General features: G+C 28.9%; 4 protein-coding genes and 1 pseudogene across 4 annotated transcripts; 3 read left to right on the top strand and 2 right to left on the bottom strand.

The window, feature by feature from the left end:
- The first annotated feature begins 287 nt into the window (after positions 1-287).
- Positions 288-10,336, top strand: LOC113388118 (venom allergen 5 2-like). Its single transcript, XM_026625523.1, has 4 exons — positions 288-422; positions 4,877-4,955; positions 7,945-8,110; positions 10,102-10,336. Exons 1-4 carry the CDS (start codon positions 288-290, stop codon positions 10,334-10,336), a joined length of 615 nt encoding a protein of 204 aa, XP_026481308.1.
- Positions 10,136-22,459, bottom strand: LOC113388120 (transmembrane and TPR repeat-containing protein 4-like). The gene is given in 16 exon segments (XM_026625524.1): positions 10,136-10,283; positions 18,010-18,171; positions 18,232-18,367; positions 18,369-18,412; positions 18,484-18,598; positions 18,663-18,804; positions 18,874-18,981; positions 19,569-19,648; positions 19,714-19,842; positions 20,329-20,730; positions 20,802-21,011; positions 21,078-21,175; positions 21,247-21,383; positions 21,455-21,577; positions 21,794-22,005; positions 22,267-22,459. Coding segments are annotated over 15 exon segments (2,103 nt in total). The 5' UTR covers positions 22,294-22,459; the 3' UTR covers positions 10,136-10,283; positions 18,010-18,031.
- On the top strand, positions 14,705-17,973 carry LOC113388119 (annotated as a pseudogene).
- A 1,231-nt stretch (positions 22,460-23,690) lies between the features above and the next one.
- Positions 23,691-24,674, top strand: LOC113387674 (transcription elongation factor SPT4-like). The gene is made up of 4 exons (XM_026625033.1): positions 23,691-23,857; positions 23,922-24,028; positions 24,428-24,483; positions 24,548-24,674. The coding sequence occupies exons 1-4, from the start codon at positions 23,789-23,791 to the stop codon at positions 24,664-24,666; spliced, it is 351 nt and encodes a 116-aa protein (XP_026480818.1). The 5' UTR covers positions 23,691-23,788; the 3' UTR covers positions 24,667-24,674.
- A 561-nt stretch (positions 24,675-25,235) lies between these two features.
- On the bottom strand, positions 25,236-26,476 carry LOC113387675 (X-box-binding protein 1-like). Its single transcript, XM_026625034.1, has 3 exons — positions 26,188-26,476; positions 25,562-26,008; positions 25,236-25,486 (listed from the first exon to the last, which is right to left on the bottom strand). The coding sequence occupies exons 1-3, from the start codon at positions 26,325-26,327 to the stop codon at positions 25,357-25,359; spliced, it is 717 nt and encodes a 238-aa protein (XP_026480819.1). The 5' UTR covers positions 26,328-26,476; the 3' UTR covers positions 25,236-25,356.
- Between the last annotated feature and the right edge of the window lie 669 nt (positions 26,477-27,145).

The following is a 27,145-nucleotide window of genomic DNA, read 5'->3' on the forward strand; positions in this document are numbered from 1 at the left end:
GCTTGTTTTAATAAAATAATTGATTTTGAAAAAAGAATTATTTCATTTTTTTTTCAAGAAAAATTTTGTTTTGCATATTCAATAAGATATTGTAAAAAATCTCTAAAATGATGAAATATTATAAGCAATTTATGTAAATGATTATTTGTGATGATTGGCAGTATAAAGGTATGACATAATTCTTATCACAAAAATGTGATTAATACACTTGTAAAATATATTATCTTATCAACACGCAATATTTTATCTTCCAGGGCAAACCAGCTGATGTGTGTCAAAAATTCAAAATGATTTCTATGACGAACGAAAGAAAGGCGATTCTCTTGGATGAGCATAATCGACTTCGTAACAAAATTGCTGCGGGCGAAGAAAAACAGAGCAAGGATGGACTATTGCCTCCCGCTAGCTCAATGAATATGCTGGTAAAGTATCAATATAATGGCATTTATATTCCAAAACTAGGGGTGCATGGCATCGTGTCTTAAGGCAAATTGCTAGAACTTCCCGTACCGAAAATTAGATTTTTTAAAGAAACTTTTTCAAAACTTTGAAAAAAATAGATTTTTGAGAACTTTTAAGTTTTTGAAAAAAACTGGATTTTTTTGAAAATTTAGAATCTTTTTCATATTTTTTTTTTTAAATATTGAACATTTTTTGAAGCAGTCGCGCTACATAGCTGTTTTAGAGTCGAAATATAGAAGATAAGGACAACGAAATATAGAACGTAAGAACAATGGTACGGAACCCATATAAATGTACACAAAATTTGTAATTATTATTATAATCTCTATAAAATATTTGTTTATATGACGTGCAAATGTCTAATGATCATTTTTGACCGCCAATTGGCATTATTTTCTACTTTTTTTATTGGATCTCCGAAAACACTATTCCTGCCTTCCTGTTGTTCATTCCGTCAATACAAGTAAAATGTTTTCTGAACACCGTTCTCTCTAAAACTGAAATACCATTTTTGGCACATTTTGCTCCGTATCTTCATAACGGCTAGACCTGCTTCTGTCAAAAACTAATCAACACATCTCCTTATCAATAAATAGAATATTCATTGAACTGTTCCAATCTGTTGATTCGTGTTCTTGAAATCGTCGACGAAAAATTGTATCCGTACATACACACACACGCTACACCCACACACACATCCATTTTTTCTAAGGTATGACAAAATGTTCAGGAAATTTTAAAACGTAAATATATATAAAAAATGTTTTTTGATAAGTTAAGCCAGAATAAATTATTATTAATTTTCCGTAGGCTAAGTTATAGCAATCGCAAAAAAAAATCGAAAATGAAAATTTTTATATATCTTTACGTTTCAAAGGTGTCTGAATATTTTGACATACCTTAGAAAAAATGAATGCATGTATGTGTGTGTATGCGTGTATATGTGCGTATGTGTGTACAAATTTTCGTCGACGATTTCGGGAACACGAATCAACCGATTTAAATGATTCAAAAAAACATTCGATTTGTATTGACAAGGAGACGTGCTGATTAGTTTTTGGCAAAAGCAAGTCTAGCCGTTCCGATAATACATTCCTAAGATCTGTACACATTTTGTGTAATTTTTTTTGGGTTCAGTACCAAGATTTTTAATTACGGTACGGAAAGTTTCAGCAATTTGCCTTTTACACCCTACTAGTTATTTATTTGATCAAAATCCCACTATAATTTTTGTACAGTTCCTATCAATATTTTTTAAAGCAAATTTAATAAGCTAGTATTTATGTTTTCGGGGAAAACTCGATATCTGTAATCTTTTTGTTTTCTTTTAAAACGAAAACATTAATATTTGTTAAAAAAAGAAAAGGAAGCCTTTTAGACTAGAGGCTACTCTACATATTATAACTCTAGAAATTATTTACAGCACTTTAATAAATAATTATTTATCAGATTGCTATGAATAATATTTAGAGTTATAATATGTAGGGCAGCCTTTACATATAGAATATAATATGTCGATGATGTCAAGCCAGAATTAAATGTTGAACCTTTACATATAGAATATAATATGTCGATGACGTCAAGCCAGAATTAAATGTTGAACTCATATAATCATTATAATAAATTATAAGCAGTATTTTGCCTTAAGGCAAGTTATATGAACTACAATCAATAAGAATTCAGAGCAACTTGCAAAATAGTGGTAACACAATTTTGAAATTTGGAAGCAGAATTTTTTCTTTATAAGTATAATTTATAAATAAACCACATTTTGCGGCCCCATAATATTTAAGGATGTTTGTTAAGACCATGTTAACATATCATCATAAAAAGTTTCATCAAATTCGTCAAAAACAAATTTAATAACTAATTATGAAGTAGCGGCCCAGCCGATCAATACTAAAAATTAAGCAGCACTACATATTTATGTTTTTTGACTAAAACGATGACAAAAAACGACTTTCATCAAACAAATATTCAATTTTGAAATCGGTGCAACGGTTTCTGTGAAAACGACGACGAAATGTTAAAAGTTGGCTCACACACACAGAAACATGCTTTTTCCAATTAAAGAATGATTCAAAACGTCAAGAAAAGTAACAAGTATCAAAACTTATAAAGTTCAAGATGTTGAATTCGGAAGTATAGGATACGCTTATATATTTCAAATCATAAATATATAGACATTGAAATTAATATAAACAATTAAATAACGTTATCAAATTTTAATTTTGCGTCATTGAAAAGTATTGTTTTCATATTTATGTTGATATGCTGTGAAGGCTTTGACGTGTAAAATACATGCATCAATAGTATTCAAAATAGAATAAATTATAATTTTAACTTGTTTGAAGACATTTTTCGCACAAATACGTATTTATTAAGAAATAAGAGTTAAGAAATGAGTTATTGGTAACCTTCAATTAACCAATTGGTAAATTAAGTTATTGGTTGAGAAACGAAAACTCAATACCAAATATTTACTATAAATAATGTAAAATATTTTACTCCAGAAGCTATTAAAATTTCATGTGTAAAACTATAATTATGATTTTAAGATTTCTTCTTTCAATAGACTTCCTGGTGAATATAAAATAAATTCACATTATAACAAGATTATGCAAATTAAGTAGCAATTGTTAAACTATGAATTTAAAAATTCAAAATTTGACAAATTTGAATGACACTCTTTTTAAACAAAATGGAATGCAATGGAAGTGTCATTGGAAGTTTGCGCATTCAATCAAGATTGTAAAACTGGTACAAATATTGTTAATTTTATACCAAACAAACGAATAAGAGAATAAAAAAAATTAAAATAATTCGATCTTTGCTAACAAATTTTAGTCACAACCTCACAACCAGTATAAATGTTTTTTATTGGACGAACTGTTTTTTTATAAGAGAGCGGAGTAAAATTCGTCAGAAAAGATGAGATTTTTTAACTTTCCGTAGGGTAAGTTATAGATTTGTGTGTCCGCAATTAATCGTCCACGTTTTCGAGCGCACGGCTCAACCGATTTGAATGGTTCAAAAAACATTCGATTCCTATTAATAGGGAGATGTGCTGATTAGTTTTTGGCAAAGGTCCAGCCGTTACAGAGATATGGAGCAAAGAGTCCAGAAAATAGAAATCGAGTTTTTGAGAGAACGAAGTATCCAATTTGAATGATCCAAAAAACATTTAATTTGTAGTGATCCAACTATTTTGAAGATACAGAGCTAAATGTAAAAAAATATGGAGTTTTTGAGAAAATTAAGCATCCGATTTAAATGATCAAAAAACTTTTTGCTTGTGTTGACAAAACAATTGCTTTTGGAAAAGATTTTTTTTGTATTTCCAAATTAATTTTTCCTGTTTTCAACATTTTTTTGTATATGGAAATAATTCAGATTTTAATTTTAATTCTGGCTAAAGTTCTAAAGTTCACTTAAAACTTTAAATAAATAATTTTAATTTTGTTATTCAGTTTATATATTTTTTATAAATATTAGACAATGCTACAGTATTTATAATAATCTATTTGAAAAGATTTAATATTCCTCGAACATTTCGGGAAGTTCCAGCTATTTGCCTAGCAAGGCATGATGCCATACACTACTAGTAAGTTTTAAGTATTATATGAGCATTTGTAGAAGAAAGTCAAATGGTCGACTATTCATCTTCTGATGAGAAGAGAATATATTAGATATATTTCTGATAGTAATGTGAAATTCACACGGTGTATATATATTGCAGCAATGCCTCGAAAGGCTATTATCACTTGATACCATTTTGAGATCTAGAATCTCCAGTGAAAATCTGATATCACAGCATAGAAAATATATCATCTGATATAAATAAAAAACCTTAGAAACTTTAGTTCTAATGCTAATAGCCATTTATGTGGATGATTAGGGACCCTTATAAATATTTTTCAATAATAATAAAATACAATAAAATATGACGATAAAATAGAAGTAAGGCGTGGATTTGCATACGCTATCATATAGTATTGTTCCAGGTAACCTTATCAGGTACTGACATATGATAAATACAATCACAATATATAAGCACGCGCGTCTGCCGATTCATAATGAAATCTTCGATGGCATATATTTGATTATGATTATCGATCTCTGTTTTGATAATTATTATCGTACCGAAAATAAATTCGGGCCACCAGACACGTGTTTGAGTGTTACGGCTACTTACAATTAAGTGAAATATTAATCTATTGGATCAATCAAATAATTACTTATAAGAAACCGGCTCGAAAATTATCAAAGAATTTTTATCTTGCGGATTTGCTTTCCTGTTTGATATATGGTATTTCTAGAAATATGAATATCGGCATTTTATTAAAGAATAGCAATTCAATTAATCCGTTTATTGATCTCATATGATAAAATATTTATTGTTTTTTAATGACAGATATGGGATGATGAACTTGCATACCTTGCGCAATTGAACGTGATGAGCTGTATCATGCGACATGATTGTGCCAGGACAGGTAATACAATTGAAGTTATTGAAATTTAATCATTTTCACATATACACAATATATATATATATATATATATATATTACAAATATATATTATACAAATAAAAATGAGATAAAGCTAATTTAATCATGAGAATAAAGTCTATATTTTCTACTCAATTCACTGACTGAGAAAAACTTATTGTAATTGATTTGCTACAGCAATTCTTTTGATTCTTGCATAATTCTTTTTATATTCATTGATATGCACCCAAGAGAAATTGAAAAAATATGATCGAATTAAAAAAATAATTTATATATTTCATAATTCAGTACTACTCTGGTCATGAATATCTGACTTTAAGTATCAATTTTTTATTTCATTCATATATAAAATTTCCAATTTTATTAATTTTGCTATATGTATTTTGAACTACAGGGGATGGATAAAGCCATGCAGCAATCGGTTATTAACGCGGCATTCTATTAAAATTATTATTTTCAAAAACCGTAATAAACAATAGTTAAGGCAAGTTGCAAAAACTGTCCGATATGTGTAAATAATCTATTTAATGATTATGAATTTGAAGCAACTTATTAAATTGCGACGATAATATTTTGTGAAAAAATATTTTTTTGAAATTTTGTGACGGTCCAATATTCCAAACCGTAATGAGGATTTGAATTTCATGAAATCAAATCAAATCAAATTTCATGGATTCAAATCACTTGTCGTAGGCCAATATTATTTTAGCATACTCAATCAAATTCAATCAATATTCGTCGGGTCAGCCGATTTTTAGAAACATTCAGCACGATTACCAACTGACATATTTAGAACAATTTGTGTAAATGTTTAAAAACAGTTTAAGATTTTTGGCCAAAACATGAACAAAAAACATTCTAGGACCGAAGTTAAAAATTCGCTTTAAAGAAGCTTTAAAGAAGCACACTGGTCCCTTGGCAAGTTCCATTAGAAATTTGCGCATATTAATTTCAAAACTTTTTAAAGGACTTTTTTTTAAGTTTTGGCACACCTTATCTTATATATAAAATTCTTCTGTACGGATGTAAGTCGAGATACTCCTCTTAAACGATTATTCAGATTTTGATAAATCTTTCTGAAGTGTGTTAAGGGAATTTTTTAGGGTGTATATGATTATAAAAATATAGTAATATTGTGAAAATGAATAGTAAAAATGCAAAAAACGACATGTTATTGTTTGACATTGAAACTTATGAGCTAGACAATATTAGAATATAATAAATTCATGATTATGAATAAGAAAAATGTAATGTCTACATTATTATTGCCGAAAAGCAGCTGAGACGTGTCAAAAATTAAAATAAGATACAGTATATGTGTTTGGCAGATTAATTATATAATTAAGTTTGACATATTAATTTTTTAAACTCATGCATGCCGTGTTTTGCCATACTTTACTAAATTATTTCACAATGTAAAAAATAAATTTACTTATTCAAAAAATTATTTAGAAGTTTTATTGTGTCAAAATTTCTTTTGTTTAGCATTGGATATGAAATATTTAGTAATTTGATCGTAGATTGAATGATACATATATAAACAATATTTGACAAATTAATTCATTTAAAATATGAAAAAATAAATAAATATATATATATATATATATATATATATATTTATATATATATATATATATATATATATATATCCATATATATTATATATTTTTTATATAAATATATATATATATATATATATATATATATATATGTGAGTGTGTGTGTGTGTTTTATATCAAGGATTATAATATTAAAAAAATAAACGAGAAACATTAAAATTATTATAGTAATAAAAATGTTTTAATCTAGAATATCAGATAACATTATTCGACATGGAAACAACCCAATGACATATAAAATCAACAATATGTAGAAATATAAGTACGTATATTAACGCACTAAATTGATAAAGAAATCTCTGAACAGCAATTAACGTAATATAAAAAATATTGATATAATCTATTATTTATTAGAAAATAAAAGAAAATCATTAGTGTACGTTAAAACTAGTGCACTTGTACGAAAATACTTTTACGGCTCTCATGAGAGACACTCAATGTCTGATTATAATTTAATGCTGTTATGAAAATATTACACTTATCTCGTCATCTGCCGTAACTTTAACTTGAAAAATTAACTAATTGTAAGTATTCTGCCCATAGTAAGAAAAGTGTTTGCCTTTGGGCCCACTGATTCCCTATTAGTGTTTTGAATGGTAAACCTCTTTATTAACCCTTTCATTACGAGAGTCTTTTCGGCTCAGGCACAACAATGTATTTTCAGATTTTACAATCATTTGAATCAAAATGTATTTAAAAATTAAATATTACTCTTCTAAAGCAAAAGATTTTTTGAAGCAAAATGTATAAGCTAGTCATGTGGAGGCCCGTATAAACAGGTAGTCCTTGTAGCAAAAGGATTAAGAAAAATGCTTTAATATGCTTTGGCAGAAAAAGAAGATAATTTTGTTCCCATTTATAATATTAAAATCTACAAATTGCCTAGGGTAAATACGTTTTTTTCCAAAACATTTGAGATATCACTAGTTTAACGTTTGAGTTGCAACAATCTTAAACGTTCCTCTGTAAAGATGAACGAGACATAAATCTTACAAAAAGTTTAAGTTCGATTTATCATTTATGTCATAAAACACGTCCACAGATAAATGCCAAAGCACCACTTAATAAGCCAAAGCCATTTGCTGTCTTATTGTTCGATGATCCTTCTCGATTTTATGACATTGCCCCTAATAAGTACTTGCGACTACAAAGAATACACAATTATTTCTATATAGCTAAAACAAACTAGATAATTTTACCTAATGTTTGTGTTTTTGAATCAATACAATAAAATTATTACATTCGTATAACGACATAATTCGTATTATGAAGTTTGTTACTAATTACTACTAGTTAATATGTAGTTGTTACTATTTTACTACTAGCATTTTTGAAATGTTATCTTCTTTTCAGATAAATTTCCGCATGCAGGACAAAATTTAGGAAGCGTTTGGTCAACATCGCTGGATTATTTTCAAGTTACTGACCCACTGTTAGTTGACATCATCAGACGATGGTATGATGAAGTGGCAGATTGCGAGCTTTCACTTCTACAAAGCTACCACAATATTGAAGATGGGTATGATATCCATTTTAATTAACCATAAAATTATAACGCCACTCAATAAGTCCGTATGATAACACATAAAAGATGTAGCTATGTAATCATCCATATGATTTTTAGGAAGCAACAACTCTAAAAAAAAATATATGTCAAAATTTCATGACAATCGAACGATTAGTTTACAAGTTACAAAGGTTCAAGTGATGCTATTTTTGAGTTTTTCGAAATCATGAATTCAAAGAAATTTCGTGGGTTGATTTATCATTGATTTTTGATGGGTAAAAGTACCATTGCTGCTGCTGCCAAAGTATCGCTTGATAAGTGTTATCTAGATTGTTCCAAATCGAGGTAGATGGTGAAGAAGTTGTTTGCTGATTTTAATCGTGGCCTAACAGACACTGACAATGCTTGAACACTCCGGAAGGCCAATTCAGGTGGTTACACCGGAGAATATAAAAAAGATCCACCGAAACGTTTTGGAGAACCGGAAAGTAAAATTGCCTGAGAGAGCTAACACCCTAAAGATATCAATAGTAGGTGATGGACACATCGTTCATAAATATTTGAATAGGAAAAACCTCTGTGCTAAATGGGTGCCGCGCAAACTCACAATTGACCAAAAGCATAACGAGTTGATGATCGTAAGAGTATTTGGAACTGTTTAATCAGAACAAAACTGAAGTTTTGCATCAATATGTTACCATGAATATGGCCTGGCTTCAACACTACATTCCAAAGTCGAATAGACAATCAACCGAGTGTACCCGACGCGATGACGAGAAAAAATGTAACCAATCAGTTGGCAAGGTTATGGCGTCAGTTTTTTGGGATACACAGAAAATTATATTCATCAACTATCTTGAAAAGGGCCAAACTATCAACAGTAACTATTGTATAATGTTATTAGAACATTTAAAGATCAAACTCGAAAAAACCGCCCCATTTGAAAAGAAAAACCGTGCTGCTCCATCAGAACAAAGCACCAATTCACAAATCCGCGAAAACAGTCGCCAAAAATAACATGAATTAGGTTCCGAGTTGCTTTCCCACTAACTATATTCTGTAGATCCGTTTCCCAGGGACCATATCCTGTTCTCAGATCTCAAAAGGATGTTCGCTCTGAAGAAATATTTGCCAAATGATGAGACGATAAACGAATTTTGTGACTAAGTACAAATTGTACTACAAAAATGGTTTCGAAATGTTCGAAGTTCGCTATAATTGGTATATCGTCTTCGAAGAAAACTATATTGAATAAAAAAAAAAAATTTGCCAAAATTATGAGTTTTTCTTAGTTATTGAGTGGACTTATTGCCACGAACTTATTGAGTGAAGTGTGATTGTCCTCGGTATTTTTGCCCTACGGTATCAAATTTAACAAAAATTAAAAAACGGTTTAATTAAAATACGTCAAAGTTAAATTAACCAGTTAACCATGGTGCGCTGTACGTACAGTTCAGAATCGTCAGAAAAGTATGTTTTGAGATAAAATGACATAAGTACGAGCTTTTATTAAATGCTCGTACAAATTGTATGGGCATACAATATTGTAAATATCTTAAATTACAAAGTGTGTTTGTTTCATTTTTTCAAAATTTGCAATATAAATAGTCAAAATGGTTAAATATTTATATGCATGACGACTGTACACGTCAATATACAAAATTCTGTCACTTTTTCATGTCAAGTTTACTCGTCAATCAGTTAACTGGTTAAATTAAAATTAAAGTATTTTCGTGATATCCCATATGTTGTACTGTTGTAAGAGTGGTTATTGTTTTCAAAATACTATTCACGAATACAAACAAAAAATCAAATTGGGTGTGAAAAAAATCTTATGTGAAGAAAGTGTAACAATAAATTTAAAGAAACGAGGGACGCAGGTACAACAAGGTTGGAAACCACTAAATTAATTAACACTAATAGTTGTAAATCTATAGCTTATTGTCATTTTCTGATTTGTTGTATTATTTCGTATTTTTAATTTAATTTTATTTATCTAATAGCATCCAAAGAGGTCATTTCACCCAATTGGTTCGCGATGAGGCTACTCACATGGGCTGCGCGGTATCCTTCTTCCTGCAACCTCACCCAGAATTCGGTTTGGTCCATGCGCTGCTAATGGCATGCAATTATTCCGAAGGAAATCTTTTAGAGGCACCAACGTATGCGATTGGACAACCATGTTCTAAATGCAAAAAGTGTAATAAAAAGTATTTATCATTATGTGAGCAGTCATAAATGCTTATATTTAAATATTTTAAAAATAAGTTAATTACATATAAATAATAAAGTTATCTCATAATTAAATAATGGTCATTAGTACATATTGTTATATTGAGCCAACTGAACAACTATTTCCTAGTTTGTACAGGTGCTGAAGGTCATTGCTGTAAAATAATTATTATATAATTATTTAACATATGTTAAATAACAGAATTTTTTACCAATACAATATGATATTCAACACAAAGTATCGCCTGAGACAAACTTTTTAAGACTGTTTAAGACCAAATTAATAAATAATATTGGTTCATCATAAAATTGCTTTAATATCTGATTGTTGTTTATTGTTATTCATAGTATTTTTCGGATATTATTAACAAAGGCAATTTCTGATACAACAGTAAGTTATTTGCAATCAACATATGTGTAAAATTTAAATAAATTTGTAAAAATACTATTTTTAATTGTACTGTTATTGAGTACAATTTATAAATAAATAATAATAAAAATATAATATTTTATTAACTTCCCAAAGAAGTTTATGTTTTCAAAGTTCATCAAAGAATCCGATATGCTAATTTCATGTTTTCTCGACGTTTCAAGCAATTCTGAATCGAATGAGACCAAATTTGAGAAAAAGTATATGTGCGTGTGTATGTGAACAGACTTTTTTCCGTAAATCGACTTTTCTCAATAACGACTTGACCGATTTCAAAAATTTAAAAGCCATTTAAAAGACAATCAGCCAAGCCGTTTCTTTGTAAATAACAGAAAAATTTTCGACCAGGTTTTAGCCCGCAATTCTGAATCAATCTTAAAAATTCAAAAACCGTTCGAAAAATATTGGTTAAGAATCGACCTGATTAGTTTTTGGTAAAGATCGGCCAGGCCGTTTTCTTGTGATAAGTGTTAAAAAAAATTTTCGATGATTTTCATGATTTTTTTTTTTGACGGTAGATCAGTCTTATAGATCACACTTAAATATTTCGGTTCTACGACAAGTCGTTTAATTTCATAAATTCGTCAAAGTTTGCAAAAATTAGTATAGTTTTTTTTTTTGGCGTTTGTCAAAATTAGAACTTTCATCAACGATTGTTTGAAAACGCCTGAAACGATTTTTAAAAGCCAATCGATGTATTTCAATGTGAATTATCTTTTATCAGTTTTGTGCGAAGATCGGCTTATCCGTTTTTTTATTTATATATATACATTATTTTCATATCTCAAACAGACAGAAGTGCCTGGTAAGTGGTATGAGAGATTATGAAAACAGTTTTCATTCTTCACTCTTCAGTTTTCATTTCAATTGATTTTAAAAAATGAAAAACTTTTAATAAAATATTGGTTGGAAATGATACTGATTAGTCTACCGACCCGTTGCCTTGAAATTAACTGTTGAAAAAATTTTTTTAGCGATTTTATGATCCTTTTTGGCAATAGATATCATGGTCTTATAAAACATACTAAAGTGTTACGGCAATACGACAAATAGTTTAATGTTAAAAAATCATCAAAGTTTGAGAAAATATTATAGTTAAAATTTGTGTCCTTTTGTGATGTGATGAGTCAATTATAATTGATAATTATCAATTCACTAAAATTTAAAATAATAAGCTACAATTTTAGGGCATGCAAGCACGTGTCTGTGCAATATAATTAATATAATTACAGTTAATTTAAATATGTTTGAGAAAATTCTTTCCGAAATCGCAATGTTTAGATTAAATTGAATTGAATTGATAACTTTGTTTTTGAAATAAACAGTTGAAAATATAAAATAAATATCTAAATTTCAATTTCGATTGATTAAGTTAATTTTTACAAATTTCGGAAAGTTCATGCAACCTTCCTTAAGGGTAAATGCCACTTTCAACTAGTTTTATTTTATAATCATAATAATGTCACTATATAAGTGCATATGTACATATATAAAAAGGGTATACTTGAAACAGTGCTAATTACGGATCAGAAACATGGACTCTAAATAAGGCTGATAAAAACTTTTTGAAAAGTTTTAGTATGTGGTACTGGAAATGAATTAAGAAGATAAAGTAGACAGATAAATAAAAAATGCCGAAGAGCAGAAGTGAGGAGAGTGAAAAAAATACTTTGTAAGCACAATCATGAAAGGAAAGGAAACCCATATTGCAAGAACAATGTAAGTTGAAGATAAAACAGAAGAACAGAATGATTGGCAACTCGTGAGAGGAGTTTGGAAAAAAGTTTATAAAAGTGTATAAAAACGTGAATAGTAATAATCTAATACAATAATAACAATAATAATAATAACAAACAAGGGAAGGAAAGGGAAATGCAGTGCTCTCACACGATTCGGGCAGAGCACTAATTATTATTATAGGTATTACATGAATTAATTTTCAGATAGTAAAGAATTAAAAAAAAAGTTTTTTTTTTAAACAAGGACTAGCTGTTAATCCAGTATTTTGTTCATTAGGTGTGATTTTTATCTTTGTCTTTGAATTTGTGTGTTTTGTTCATTGAAGAAAAGTCAACTGGGAAGCATAGAAGTTTATTAAATATTATTTCAACATATATGTGAGCAAGCATTTACGTCTACGTTTGATTTTTCCATAATTTTTAAAACACAAAAATTGCTTCACATAAAAAGCTATAACTCACTTCATAAAGTAATTGTCTGATTGCGTCAAAATGGTACGAGCTGAAAATGGTATGGATTTAATTCTACTAGCTGATCCTAATTTCTTGCTGAATAATTTTAAGCTGACTTAATATTTACGCATTGAATTAATAATTACGTGTTTTAGCTATATATATAAGCAATTATATATAATTGCTTATATATATATAGCTAAATAATTCTAACTATACCATAAATCATGCTAATTTTAATAAGAAAGGAAATATCTGCATAAAACTCGCATGTCCTTCTAAAATTTTTTAGATTAATCAACAAAAGTGAATTCTGGATAATAATCAATTTCGGCAACAACATTAACAATATCCATAAACAAGAAAATTACGCCTAACATGCCCAGTGCGAAAAAATTAAATCTAATTTTCGGTACCATTAAAAAATTGGAGTTTGCTGTCATTTTTATGTAATTGTAAAATATTTGCAAAAAAATTAAAAAAACCTTTCACACACACACACACTCATACTTTTTCCAAATTTGGTCTCATTCGATTCAGAATGGCTTGAAACGTCGAAGAAACATAAAATAGCGAATAGAATTTTTTGATAAAAACATAAACTTCTCCTTCAGGAAGTTAATAAATTACAATAAAATCGAATAACTTTCTAAAAATTTATTACTTTCGACTTAAAATTGGATTCGCTAATTTTAAATCTTTTGCGTAAGTACTAGATTTTTTTAACTAAAATATAGTTTGTCTGTGTTATGTTATTTATAAGAATAAATAATTTATCATCCATGAGCACTGTGGTGGGATTATACAAATTTTACTCTTGTTACAATATTTTTTTATGTTTGTTATAATTCTTATTATAATCCTGTAATATTTACCTCATAAACCGCTTATGGACGCCGTATTGATCTGCACTGACCAGTTTAAATTGATCTTGGATGATGACATACGACAACTGACTGTGTTAATAAATAAAAGCACACTATATTTCATATTTAACAAATTTAGGTTTATCTCGTTTAGGCAGTTAAAACCAAAAGTAAATATACTATTGAGTAGGCTCAAAGTCTATATTTTAAATAAAAATTAAATTTAATATCTTTGAAAACGGAAAAGCCATCAGTCGGCATACGACTCCGTATTCTTGCAAAACATTCGATAATTGTAATGATTGTAATCGCAATATTTTTATTGTCACTCAGGACAATAAAATCCTGTTAATGTAAACACGCGTATTGGCCTAAACGCAAAATATTAAATTTATACGTTCTCATCTTACCGCACGACTCATATCCGCATAGATAAGTAAACATAATATCCGACATATGCATATCCGACTGTTGAATGAGGAAAACGATATTGTGTGAAGAAGCATAGAGCTTTACAATTCTCTTATACGGATCTGACAAAACTTATCTAAATATATCGATACATAGATAAAAGAAGAGTATGTATCGATATATTAGCTTTCTACGTTAGAGGGCCTCGTGTTTTGTTTTTGTCAAAGCACGAAAAAAAACACGTGTTTTATGAAATACGAATGTGAATTAGCAAATTTTAAACAAACATATATAAAACTTTTAGTAAGGGGCATATAAAGTATATCAAAATTTTAACGAATAGGAATTACAAAAATAAATTAGATTCGAGTATTTTCGCGAATTGTCGTAGAATGTCAGATTGACTTGATCAGTTAAGGTTAGGTTTTAGAATCACGTTGCTAAAAGAAAATTATCTTTACAAATTTTTATTATAATGTCTGAAGAAGAAAACAGTATAGCTAGTGATAACGAAGTAGAAAGTGAGTCTGATAATGACCAGTCAGAATCTGAAGATGAAGCGCCCAATGGAAATGATGTGGTTAGTCAAAATAGTATTGGTGTTGAAAACGTGAATGGTGATTCAGAAAAAGAAGTATCATGGAAAGATTGTTTGTAATTAATTAATATCAAATCTCAAAATAAATTGAGATGAATTATTGATCATCTTATCTATTATAACAGGGTTGGTAGATTCATGCGAAGCTTGCACAGAATTGAAGTGGAAAGTACCTTCCAAAATTCAAAGAGAAGCTATACCACAGCTTACAAGGACGTGATGTAATTGGTTTAGCTGAAAACGGGTCAGGAAAAACAGCCGCCTTTGCTCTACCAATTCTTCAAGCTTTGCTGCAAAATCCCACAGCGTTATTTCGCACTAATATTGACCCCTACTAGAGAATTAGCTTTTCAAATTTCTGAACAATTCGAAAGCCTTGGGTAAGATTTATAAAAAATACATTAACAATTTAAAAAGTGAATTCAATCTGAGGTCATATTGAGATTTATAAACTTTTAGTGTTACTAAAAATTATTTTGTAAGTTTTTCAGTAAACTTAAAATGCCAATTATTATAATGAAGTTATAAAATTACTACTCTTTTAGGTAGCAGTATAGGTGTTTTAAATCACGTTGTAATAGTAGGTGGAATGGATATGGTACCCAAGCACTGCAACTTGCTAAAAAGCCACATATTTTAATTGCAACACCAGGCAGATTAGTTGATCATTTAGAAAATACTAAAGGATTTAGTTTACGAGCACTTAAATTCTTGGTAACTGGTTATTATTATTATAGGTCAACAATAAGTACTTACTGATAAAATAATTTCAGGTAATGGACGAAGCAGATAGAATATTGAATATGGATTTTGAAGTAGAAGTCAATAAAATTCTAAAGGTATGTGTGATATTTTTTATAAACCCATACTTTGTTCAGATATTTATGAAATATAATTTTTAGGTGATACCAAAAGAACGTAGAACCTTCTTATTCTCAGCAACGATGACTAAAAAAGTAAATAAGTTACAAAGGGCATCACTGCAAGATCCAGTGAAAGTAGAAGTATCTTCAAAATATCAAACAGTGGATAAACTTCAGCAATATTATATTTTCATTCCAGTAAAATTAAAGATGTGTATTGGTTCACATTCTCAATGAATTGTCTGGAAATAGTTTTATGATATTTTGCAGTAACATGCAATAATACTGTCAGAACAGCTTTGCTCTTAAGATCATTAGGATTAGCTGGCTGTACCTCTTCATGGTCAGATGTCACAGAATAAAAGATTAGCTGCTCATAAATAAGTTTAAAGCCAAATCGAGATCAATACTGATATCAACAGATGTAGCATCAAGGTAGTAACCATATTAATAAACTTACTGTTTTGTGTTAATCATTAATCTAATTTTATTTTTCCTAGAGGTTAGATATTCCCCACGTTGATGTGGTGCTCAATTTGACATTCCTACGCACAGCAAGGATTATATACACAGAGTTGGTAGAACAGCAAGAGCTGGTAGAGCTGGAAAGTCAATAACTTTTGTTACTCAGGTAAAATATCATGGAAATATTAGTTTCCAATTAAAACTTAAAAGCTGTAAGTGGAATTCTGTCTTAAGGCAATTAGGCATCGTGCCTTAAGGCAAATTGCTGGAACTTTCCGTACCAAAAAATTATTATTTTTTTTTAAAACGATTAACATTTTTGAAAAAAAATTACTTTGAAAAAATAAGATTTTTGAGAAACAATAAATTTTTTTTCTTTATTTTGACATATTGTGGAAGATCTGAACTTTTTTTTCAAAGCAATCGTACTGCTTTAACTACATAGGGACAAAATATAAAGCGCGTAAGCGCCGCGTCGCTGTCTAACGCATAAGCATTGGTACGGAACCGATAGGAATGTTAACAAAATGTATACTTATTGTTAAAATCTCTATAAAATGTCTGATAATTTGATGTGCATATGTCTAATGATCATTTTTGACCGCCAAATGGCTCATTTTTTTACTTTTTCCTCTATATCTCCGAAACCGCTGGACCTACCTTCATGAAAGTTGTATCGATTCTTCATCTTGTCAATACAAGTAAAATGTTTTTTGAATTATTAAAATCGGACGCTCCGTTCTCTTAAAAACTGAGTTACCGTTTTCGGAACTTTTTGCCCCGTATCTTCGGAACGGCTTGACCTGCCTTTGCCAAAAACTAATCAGCACGTCTCCTTATCAATACGGATCGAATGTTTTTTGAATTATTCAAATCGGTTGATCTGTGTTCCCGAAATCGTCGACAAAAATTTGTATCCGCACATACATACACACACATACATACACACACATACATACATACACACACACACATACATCCATTTTTTCTAAGGTATGCCAAAATGTTCAGAAACCTCTGAAACGTAAAGATATATAAAAATTTTCAATTTCGATTTTTTTGCGATTACTATAACTTGCCCTACGGGAAGTTAAAAATTTGAAAATATATCCAACTATTTAATATTACCTTACTTTATTTAGAGTATAATGCTAACTTAAATGTGCTTGCTATTTTCAGTATGATGTTGAACTGTATCAACGAATTGAACAACTGCTTGGAAAAAAACTACCATTGTTTAAATGTGAAGAAGAGGAAGTTATGGCCTTACAAGAAAGAGTTAGTGAGGCACAGAGGACTTCACGAATGGTTTGTAAAAGCTTTCATTGCTATGCTGAATACTTAGCTCAATTGTTACCATAAAATCATGCCGTTCATTTTTTAAATTTTGAAGAAAAAAATATAAAATCTTAACATATAATTTTTTTTTACAACAAAATGAAATATAGATCTCACGATTTGTACAGTACTATCTGTATATTTGTAACAATAATTGATCATTTTCTATTCAAAGGAATTGAAAGATATAGAAGATCGAAAACAATCAGGCAAAAAACGCAAAGGTGGTGGCGGCGGCAACCAAAGTGATGATGATACTGAACAAGCACAAGGTGTTCGCAAACGATTGAAGGGAAATAAAGGTGGAAAAGGAAAACGAGGTGGAAAAGGTGGTGGCCGAGGACGCCGATGATTGATATTACTTTATAAGATCATTAATCAACATCAAGAAATCTTGTAAACCAAAACCAAAATAATGTTATTGAATCTTTCTAATAAAATCACTTAAATGAATTAAATATATGATTGTTAATATAAGTCCAGGAAATATATTTGAGCAAAAGTAATTTTTAGTACCTGTCTTATCTGATTACACACTTTAATGTTGCCTTCTACTTTTGATATGCAATAATTTGTTATAATTGTCATTTGCACTTTTTAATGTTGGATTAATCTTCAATGCCTCTTTATACATTGTTTCAGCTAAATTTGTCTTATTCCACCTATGATATAGAACCCCTGAAAATGAGTTAAATGCAGCTTTTATCCTGACAAATTATATAAGTAATTTTATATTACCTAAATTTGCAAAATACAATGCATCATGTTTAATACTGATTGCCGATTTAAAATGAGATTCAGCCATTTCATACTGATTTGATTTTCCATAAGCATTAGCTAACAGGAAATGTAAACCGGGCTCGTTTGGTAAATTTATTCAATGCCCTAGAAGCTAACTTTTTGACTTCTTCATTTTTTCCTATAAATAAAATAAATCATCCGTAAGAAGAAAAATTAATTATAACATTGACCTTTTATTTGTATTTTTACCTTGTGAATCTAAAAGCGTGATTAAGTTTATCCACGACTTTGCATGTGAAGAATCTATTCTCGTTGCTTGTAGCCATGAACTCTTTGCTTCTCTGTATTGCTTATTGCTCAAATACTAAAAAAATTCTACATTTATTTTAAATATTTATAGATGCTGTTTCTTGCAAATTTCAATTTACCAAATTTCCAAGGTTGTAAAAGGTATCTACATGTTTTGGTCGATAATGCAACGATTTCTTGTAACAATGTTCTGCTTCTAAAAATTCACCTAACTGTGATAAAACTATTCCGAGATTCATCCACGCAGCACCAAATGACGGCCTATAATGATAATAAAAATAATGTCATGCAAATTCAATAACATTTGCATGATCTAATATTATTTAATACCTGATATGAACTGCTTTTCTTAGATATGATTCTGCTTCTTCAAATCGTTTAGCATCTCGCAATAAATTTGCTAAATTATTTAAAGCCTGCTCATACTCAGGATATTGCCTAGAAAAAAAAAAACACATAATGTGTAAGTCAAATTAAAAGAATATAATCATTTCAAGATAAAATCAAATAAGTTTTTTGTTGTAAAGAACATAATTCTTTAAAATCAAAGTAATATGTGTGTTAATGTTAATAAATTATTTATATACATAATTTTAAAAAATTACGCATTAAACATATAAAACTTGTATGCAATAAAATGTTCATTAATGTTTCAACTACTTTTGAATATAATTTCATTTGTACTTTTTTACTATCTGAAATTTTATATATACACTATTGCAATTTCGAAACTAAATAAAACAAGTTCACTATTTTATGATTAATTGATTTAATATGCAATTGTATATTGCAAACCAATTTATGCAAACGAAAACAATATTCTATCATTGTTCAATCAATACTGTATTTCAAGTATGAACAAAAATAGAAAATATAACAAGATGTATGTATGTTAAATTAGGTTAAAAAATTATATTAAACTATTGACAATTGACTGACAATTTAACTGAACAAAAATTTGTGAACTGAATTTATATTGAAAATATTTGTTAATATTATAAGCTATTTAATATAATGATGTTTACCTTAATGCCTCCAAATATAATAATTCTGCTTTATGGTTATCATTATTCGTAGATGCAGTCAAAGCTCTATTGTAATGTATCTGAAAGATTTATAGTGATTACTTGTCAATAAATTACTGACAATTTATTTTTTATAAAAACTAACTTTGGCATTTTGTGGGCAAACTTTTGCTCCACTGTCAAATAATACTGTGCTATTAGACCATTCTGCAGCTCTCATATTTGTTCGCACAATCCATAAACATATTAAGGCCACATAGCAGAAGATTGCAGTCTACAAAATAAATTTACTATTTAATATTAAATCAGCTATTGGTGACAGATATGCTACAGGCTAATAAGCTTATTCATCAGTTTTTCATAAATTATAAGAAATAAATAAAATCTATCACTAATTATTTTGATTTTTAACTTAATATATTAACTATAGTTGCATCACTTAAATACATAAGAAAATCATTACAAATTATTGAAAATGTATTAATTGATGAAAGCAATTGGCTGTAAAATTATTTATAAGAATTTAATAACTTATATCTTTCATATTATTCACAGATAAAACAATAAAATACATGATATGATTTGCAATATTCTTGGTATTGGAAATTATGTAAATTTTATAGTTTCTGAATCATCATTTTAAAAAAGCAAAAAAAATTTAATCACAAAAATATATAACACATTATCATAAATTAAAATATACATTTCAAAGAAAATATATAACAAAAGTAATGTGTCTTTAAGATAATTTTTCACCCACCTTAAAAAAATACTTTGAAATATTCTGAATGCTAAATCCTAACATCAGACAAAACCCAATTGATGGAATAAATAAGACTCTTTCAGCAATAACGAAACCGACAGTAATAATACCACTTGCAGGTAAGAAAGGAATGATCATAAATATAAGTCCATTAAGTAAAAACCTAAAATAATGAGAGATTACATACTATTCTATCATATAAAAAACTGATGCTACTTTAAAATGATACCTTTTCTGATAATAAATTATAAGTCCAATAATTATCCAAGGAGCAGGAATGGTAATAATTCTTATATCACAACTTGTAAGTAAAGGCACACATTCAAAAGACCAATCACAGCACAACCAAATTGGACATAGCAGCAGCCATATATTTAAAGAATATAAATATAATTGTGATAATATCTGTAAATAAAAGAAATGATATAACAAGCAAAAAAAATCATAAGTGTTAAAAATTGTGCAATTACTTTTGAGATCTTGTCATTACAAAATGCAATGTGATTATCCATTTTCTGAAAAATAGGAGTTTCAAAATTTATGATATGCATTCTCCAAAATATAAGTAAAATCATAGATGATGTTAGTAATGCAAATCGGATTTTTCTAAATTCATCATTTTTATTAGAATTTTGCTTTGATTGCCACTGGTTTAGTATGTCATAAGTCAAACAAACCACCTGAAACAAATAAAGTTTTATGAAATATAAAAATATACATATAGAATTAAATGATTAATTTCTTACTATTATCATCACACCATTTTCTTTGCTCAACAAACTTAATATCACGAAAAAGGTACTCAGTATGCAATACATAAGCATGTCACCAATTTTGCAGACACCTATTACAGGAATGAAAAATTAGTAACACGTTTTATTCAGATATACCTTAGACTATTGATTGTATTATTACCTATGCTTCTATTAAATAAAATGAAAGCAATGCAGCAAAAAAATGATGAAAGCAACTCAGCACGACCTACTATGCTACTCACAGCCTCAGTATGTATTGGATGAGATGCAAATAAAATTGCACTTATAAATGGAATACTGCATTAAAGTTGAACATACATTTATTAATATTTATTGACAATATGTATGTGTAAATTTAAATAATTTACCTGTTAACATCAGCTATAAGTTTATATACATAGTAAACAAGAAGGCATACTACAAGGTATAAGATGAAGTTTGTTATTTTCATATGTGTGCTATTCAAATTTCCGCTAAAATAATTATTCAACCTGTAAGTTATTTAAATATTACATTATTTTATTATATTAATAACAAAATTTTATGAACTCATAATTTCTGAATTTCACATAGTGAACATAATAATAAAAAAAATATAATATAATATGATAATACTAAATGTACATGTGAAAAATATACTAAATCAAACTTCAACTTCGATAATTATCTCTTATTTTACATAATAAAAGTAAAATATAAAGTAATACCTGAATGTAAAAACTGTTAAAGGTCTATATGATTTATGGCTTAAAGGATTTGATATATTGGCTCCCCAAAAATCATGTTTGAATATATTAATAATACTATCATTCCATTTAACATCATCATTGTTTACTACAGCTTCAAAGTCGTCAAAAACAAAATTTCCTTGTAAGGTAAAACCATAGCAAAGACATGCTATAATAATTATCAAAAATACCTGAAAATAACACATAAATATAATAATAATATAATATTATACAAATAAAGATTTTATACAAATTTGCTATATCCAAAACTTGACAACACATTTAGTGTTGACAAAAGAAATATCGTTTAAAATCAAGAATGCTGCTTTGTATCATAGCTGAAGTTGTTATAACTATAATTATATACTTCGAATATATAGAAAATTTTCAGATAAAATTTAAATTTGCGTGAACGACGTAAATTACATCGGTTGTGCATTAATAATACTTACTTCGAGGCTTTTTTTATTGAACTTCATTTCAGTTCGTTATTTATTTAGTTTCACCAAAAGAAATAATAAATGTGGTAACTCATTTTACATGTTCATGTGTGATTAGTTTATAATTCTTGAATAAAACTAAACGATCAAAATTAAATAACGCCCCTTCTACAAAGGGGCTCGATATAAAACGCAAAACACATTACAGATTGTTTACTTCTTCACTCACTTTTTCAACCGGATTTGGCACTGGTTTGACATTTCTCAAAAGAGCTAAATACAAAATAAAAGATGTATGAATAAACAAACATAAAGGTGCGTACTCACATCGTTAGATGGTGCTAGTTTTTTTTGCATAAATCTTTATGTTGGCTGCTGACTTATGTTGGTGGGCATACCAACACATAAAATATATGAATAAACTGTCATGGCCAGGGCCTTTTCACTTAGAACAAAATCCTCGTTCAGAAGGAATACTTAGGGGTCCATTTGTAGTCGCAGATTTGGCGCTAGTGAGCCGATGAAACAGTATTTTCAAATGTTTTATATTGGTTACTAAGAAACGTCAGTGTTATTTTTGTATAAGTTTACAAAATGGCGATTCTTCTTTGTTTGTGTTTGTATATTTGTTAATAAAGATTTCATCAGGAATTGCTCTCAAATGCATAGCCCTTTGACAATATGAATAGAACAGCTTCAAACTCATATGGAGGACATAATTACTACAATACTACGTAGTGCATTGACATATTAGTCTAATCATAATACACTTTAAGGAAAGAGATCAGTTCTAGGAAATTGTGTAAGAAATCAAATATACGCTTCTACAAGAAAGACATAATACACAAATAGAAAGCTGTTCCAGCTGTTTAATATTGGATTACCACTTCACGCGGATCTGAATATACTTGGGAAAAAATCAAATTTTGCACGGGATGATTACTAGTTAATGAGAGTTAAGAATGACAGACGATGTAATGAACTAACACTATAATGCATTATTCACTAAATTTCACTAAATATTTATATTAATAAGTAGAAAAAAGTGTAGAAGTTATTCCAGTAGATTAGATGTGATATCTATTATATATAAACCGGTGTATTGCAGTGTATTTGTTGATTTATATTTCGATTTGATTGTATATTTATTATAATATAATATTATCTAGTATATTTATGTTATTATTGTATCATTACAAAACATAAAAGGATTGTAATACCGAATTTAGTTTCAAATACCCGTGTATTAAAATTCATTAATTTTCATTTCAAATTTTGCGCCATTAATTTGAGTGCCAAAAGCAGCGCCACCACGTCGAGCGGAGGACCCTTTAAGTATTCCTTCTGAACGTAAAAATCGGGCGAGAGAAGCGTCTATATGAATACGGGGTATTCTAATATTGTCTAGGGTCATGGCTGTCATATTAAGTTGATGATTTGCTTTGGGGTTAGAATTTCAATAACAGCGTTGAATTTTGTCTTATAATTTATGGGATAATTTTCCATTAATTGGCTATTGATAGTAATAGTAAACATGTCTTTAGAAACAATTCCAAAAGATTTGCGAGGCCTACGCGCTTGCCTTGTTTGTTCACTTATTAAAGTATGTGCAAAAAATGCTTGTGTTTTTATATATTATAATAATATTGTATTATGAAATTTTTTAGGGCTTTGAACAGTTTGAGTACGATGGATGCGATAATTGTGACGAATTTTTACGAATGAAAAACAATAAAGACAATGTTTATGATTGCACTAGTAATAATTTTGATGGGTATGTATCTAACGGATTTAGAATTAATATTTTAATACGTTTGCTATAATATTTATTGGTATATTTATATTGATCATTTATTGATTCAATAAAATGTCATTGTCCACTCAGAAATGCAGTCATTGTATGAAAGATTTGTGTATAGAGTAGGACTTCAGCTATATTTCCCCAAAATCTGTAACACATCACATTAAAATCAAACATCAAAAAAACTGAACAAAAGAACGAAAAATATTTTTACCAAATGAATCAATTTATTTCAATTGAAGTAACTCAAAGCCTTTCTTTGACCCTAAATATTCAACATCAATCAGAATATATTTAAAATTTTAGTATGATTATTTGCTATCAATTGAAAGGCTTATGCAAACTACTAATTATATTAAAATTTAATTTTAGTATGATTGCCGTAATGAGTCCTGAGGATAGTTGGGTCTGCAAATGGCAAAGAATAAGTAAGTGAATATCATTATATTTGTTTTTGAAACATGAAAGCTTTATAAAACATTTTTTCTGTAGCTCGATGTGCAAGGGGCATCTATGCTATATCTGTACAAGGTCGTTTACCAGCTAATGTTATAAGAGAAATGAAGAGTAGAGGAATTGTGTATCGTTCTAGAGATACAAGTCAACGTTAAGGAGGCATAATAGAATCATAGAAATTTCTTTTTTTTATATATATTTTATTTGATAAGCTATTTTTAATTTGTAATAATAATATACAAAATACTTTAAATAAATATGTACATGCTAAACATTATATATTATTTGTCATAATTAAATTTGATTTCATATATTACTAATATTAGGCGAATGATGGCATAGCATTCTTAAACAATTGGTACTTCCATTATGAACTTATTCATAATAAAAATATCAATATAAAAATAGGAATGATTTCATATTAAGTAAATATTTAAACTGTTAGAATTCCAAATCTGGAAACAATTCATAAAGTCTATCATCCCAATAATTTTCACTGCTTGTAATAGAAGTTTCACTTTGAGGTGATGCCATTGATTCATAACCATTATCATTATACTTATTGTTTGAATATTTACTAAAATGATTAGATACATCTGAATAATCATTATCAAAATGAATACTTTTTTCATCATTTAACCTGAAGATCTCTGAATTGCAAGATTCATCTAATTTTGATGAATTAGTTTCTATTGATACAATACCATCTCGAATAATAGGTTCACCTTCATTTGTAATTTCTACCACCTGCTCATCTATATCTACTGGCAACTCCAATATATCCACATCATAAGTAGTATTTTGTATATTATCATTGTGATCTTGTAATATATCCATGTCAATTTTTATTGTATTTGGTATTTCATTAATTTTATGATTTGTGGCTTTATGTGTTGAATGTTCCAACCGTTCTGATGAAGACCGTGCTGGAGGGACCACTTCAACTTTGGGTGTTTTAGTATCTTGTGCAAAATCCTAAAATGCAATAAAAGAGGTTTAAATATACATCATATTCTGTATCTGTCTATGCAAAATGAAAATCATCCATACCTTTGCAAAGTCATCGAAGATGGTTCCTGACAAGAAATTGTTGGCAATGCTTTCAAGGCATTCTTCTGATTCGATGACTTGTAAGAGATCAGGAAAGTTAAAACCGCAAGAACTGATAATAGATTCTGTCTCTGACTTATCGATTTTTGATTCTTCACTTTTCCTTCTGCTACAACTGCCAGCTCTGATGCATTCTCCTGCTGCAGAGGAGTTGTGATGGACACTGCTGGTCTATTCAAGAGCTCAGAGCTGACAATTGTAGTAGAATTAGAAGTTTGCTCAGAAAGTTTTCTATGTAGAATAGAGTTTTCGTATAATAGTTTTTCATTCAGTGATTTTAATCTATCGCATTCTGCTTGCAATGTGGTAACTTGTACTGTCAGTTCTTCCAATTGTGCTTTCTTTCGATCTCTGGAGGTTTGTGCGGCCACTCTATTCTTAAGTTTTCTGTAATCAAAATAATCGAAATGCAAAAATTAACCTTAATCATATACTTTCTGAACTGAACCATTCATCAAAAAATGTGTGGTAAAATGTATAACCATTTTAAACTGATTGACTTAATATTTCTCTTGTGTCGCAGCAAGATACACAAAACTTTTTTTGATCTATCTTCAAACACTTACTTTCTTTGAATTCTTTCTTCCCATGTCAAATTCAACCTCCTTTTTCTTCCATTAGAAAGATTTTCACCGATGTTCATTTTACTTGTATCACTTTCATACTTCACAAAACTTGGGATGGTGATAATTATAGGCTCGCTCATTTTAATAACCTTTGAATTGCTATAGCATATTTGTTTTTATTTACGATTATGCAAAAGCATGTAGAGCTTAAGTATGTTGCTTCAAAACAACTAAGAAATTTCATTTTTGTTTCAACTACATATTTTCTGATGTAATACGTCAAATTCTGACACAATACACAATTTGCTTTCCCCACTTAAAACACATGTTTTATGTGTTTCAACGCGATTGGTCGAAAGAAAGAGAAAAGAAGACCTGAAATGCATCGTAACCATACTCTTCTTTTATCTATGATCGTAACGTAATAGGTGAATACGCAGTCTCTAATCCAGGCATAATTAATTACGAATTGTTTGACTATATATGAATATATATGGAACTAGTGGGGCGCATGGCATCGTGCTTTAAGGCAAATTGCTGTAACTTCCCGCACCAATTTTTTTTTTTTTTTTTAAAAGATTAACATTTTTGATAAAAAATTACTCTGAAAAAATTAGATCTTTAAGAAACTATACATTTTTGACAAAAATTTACTTTTTTTTGAAAATAAAGACTTTTTGAAGAAAAATTTATTTTGAGATATTTTAGAAATTCTGAACTTTTTTCAAAGCAATCGTACTGCTTTTACTGCATAGAGACAAAATATCGAAGCGCGTAAGCGCCGCGTCGCCGCCTAACGGATAAATATTGGTACGGAACCGATTAGGAATGTAAACAAAATTTAAGCTTATTGTTAAAATCTCTACAAAATATGTAATAATTTGATGTGCATATCATTTTTGACCGCCAAATGGCATAGAGACAAAATATCGAAGCGCGTAAGCGCCGCGTCGCCGCC

The sequence above is a fragment of the Ctenocephalides felis genome, unplaced genomic scaffold (genome assembly GCF_003426905.1).
Source record: "Ctenocephalides felis isolate EL2017-DRISC unplaced genomic scaffold, ASM342690v1 CF-g0.4_SCAFFOLD_03572, whole genome shotgun sequence".
Classification (NCBI taxonomy): Eukaryota; Metazoa; Arthropoda; class Insecta; order Siphonaptera; family Pulicidae; genus Ctenocephalides; species Ctenocephalides felis.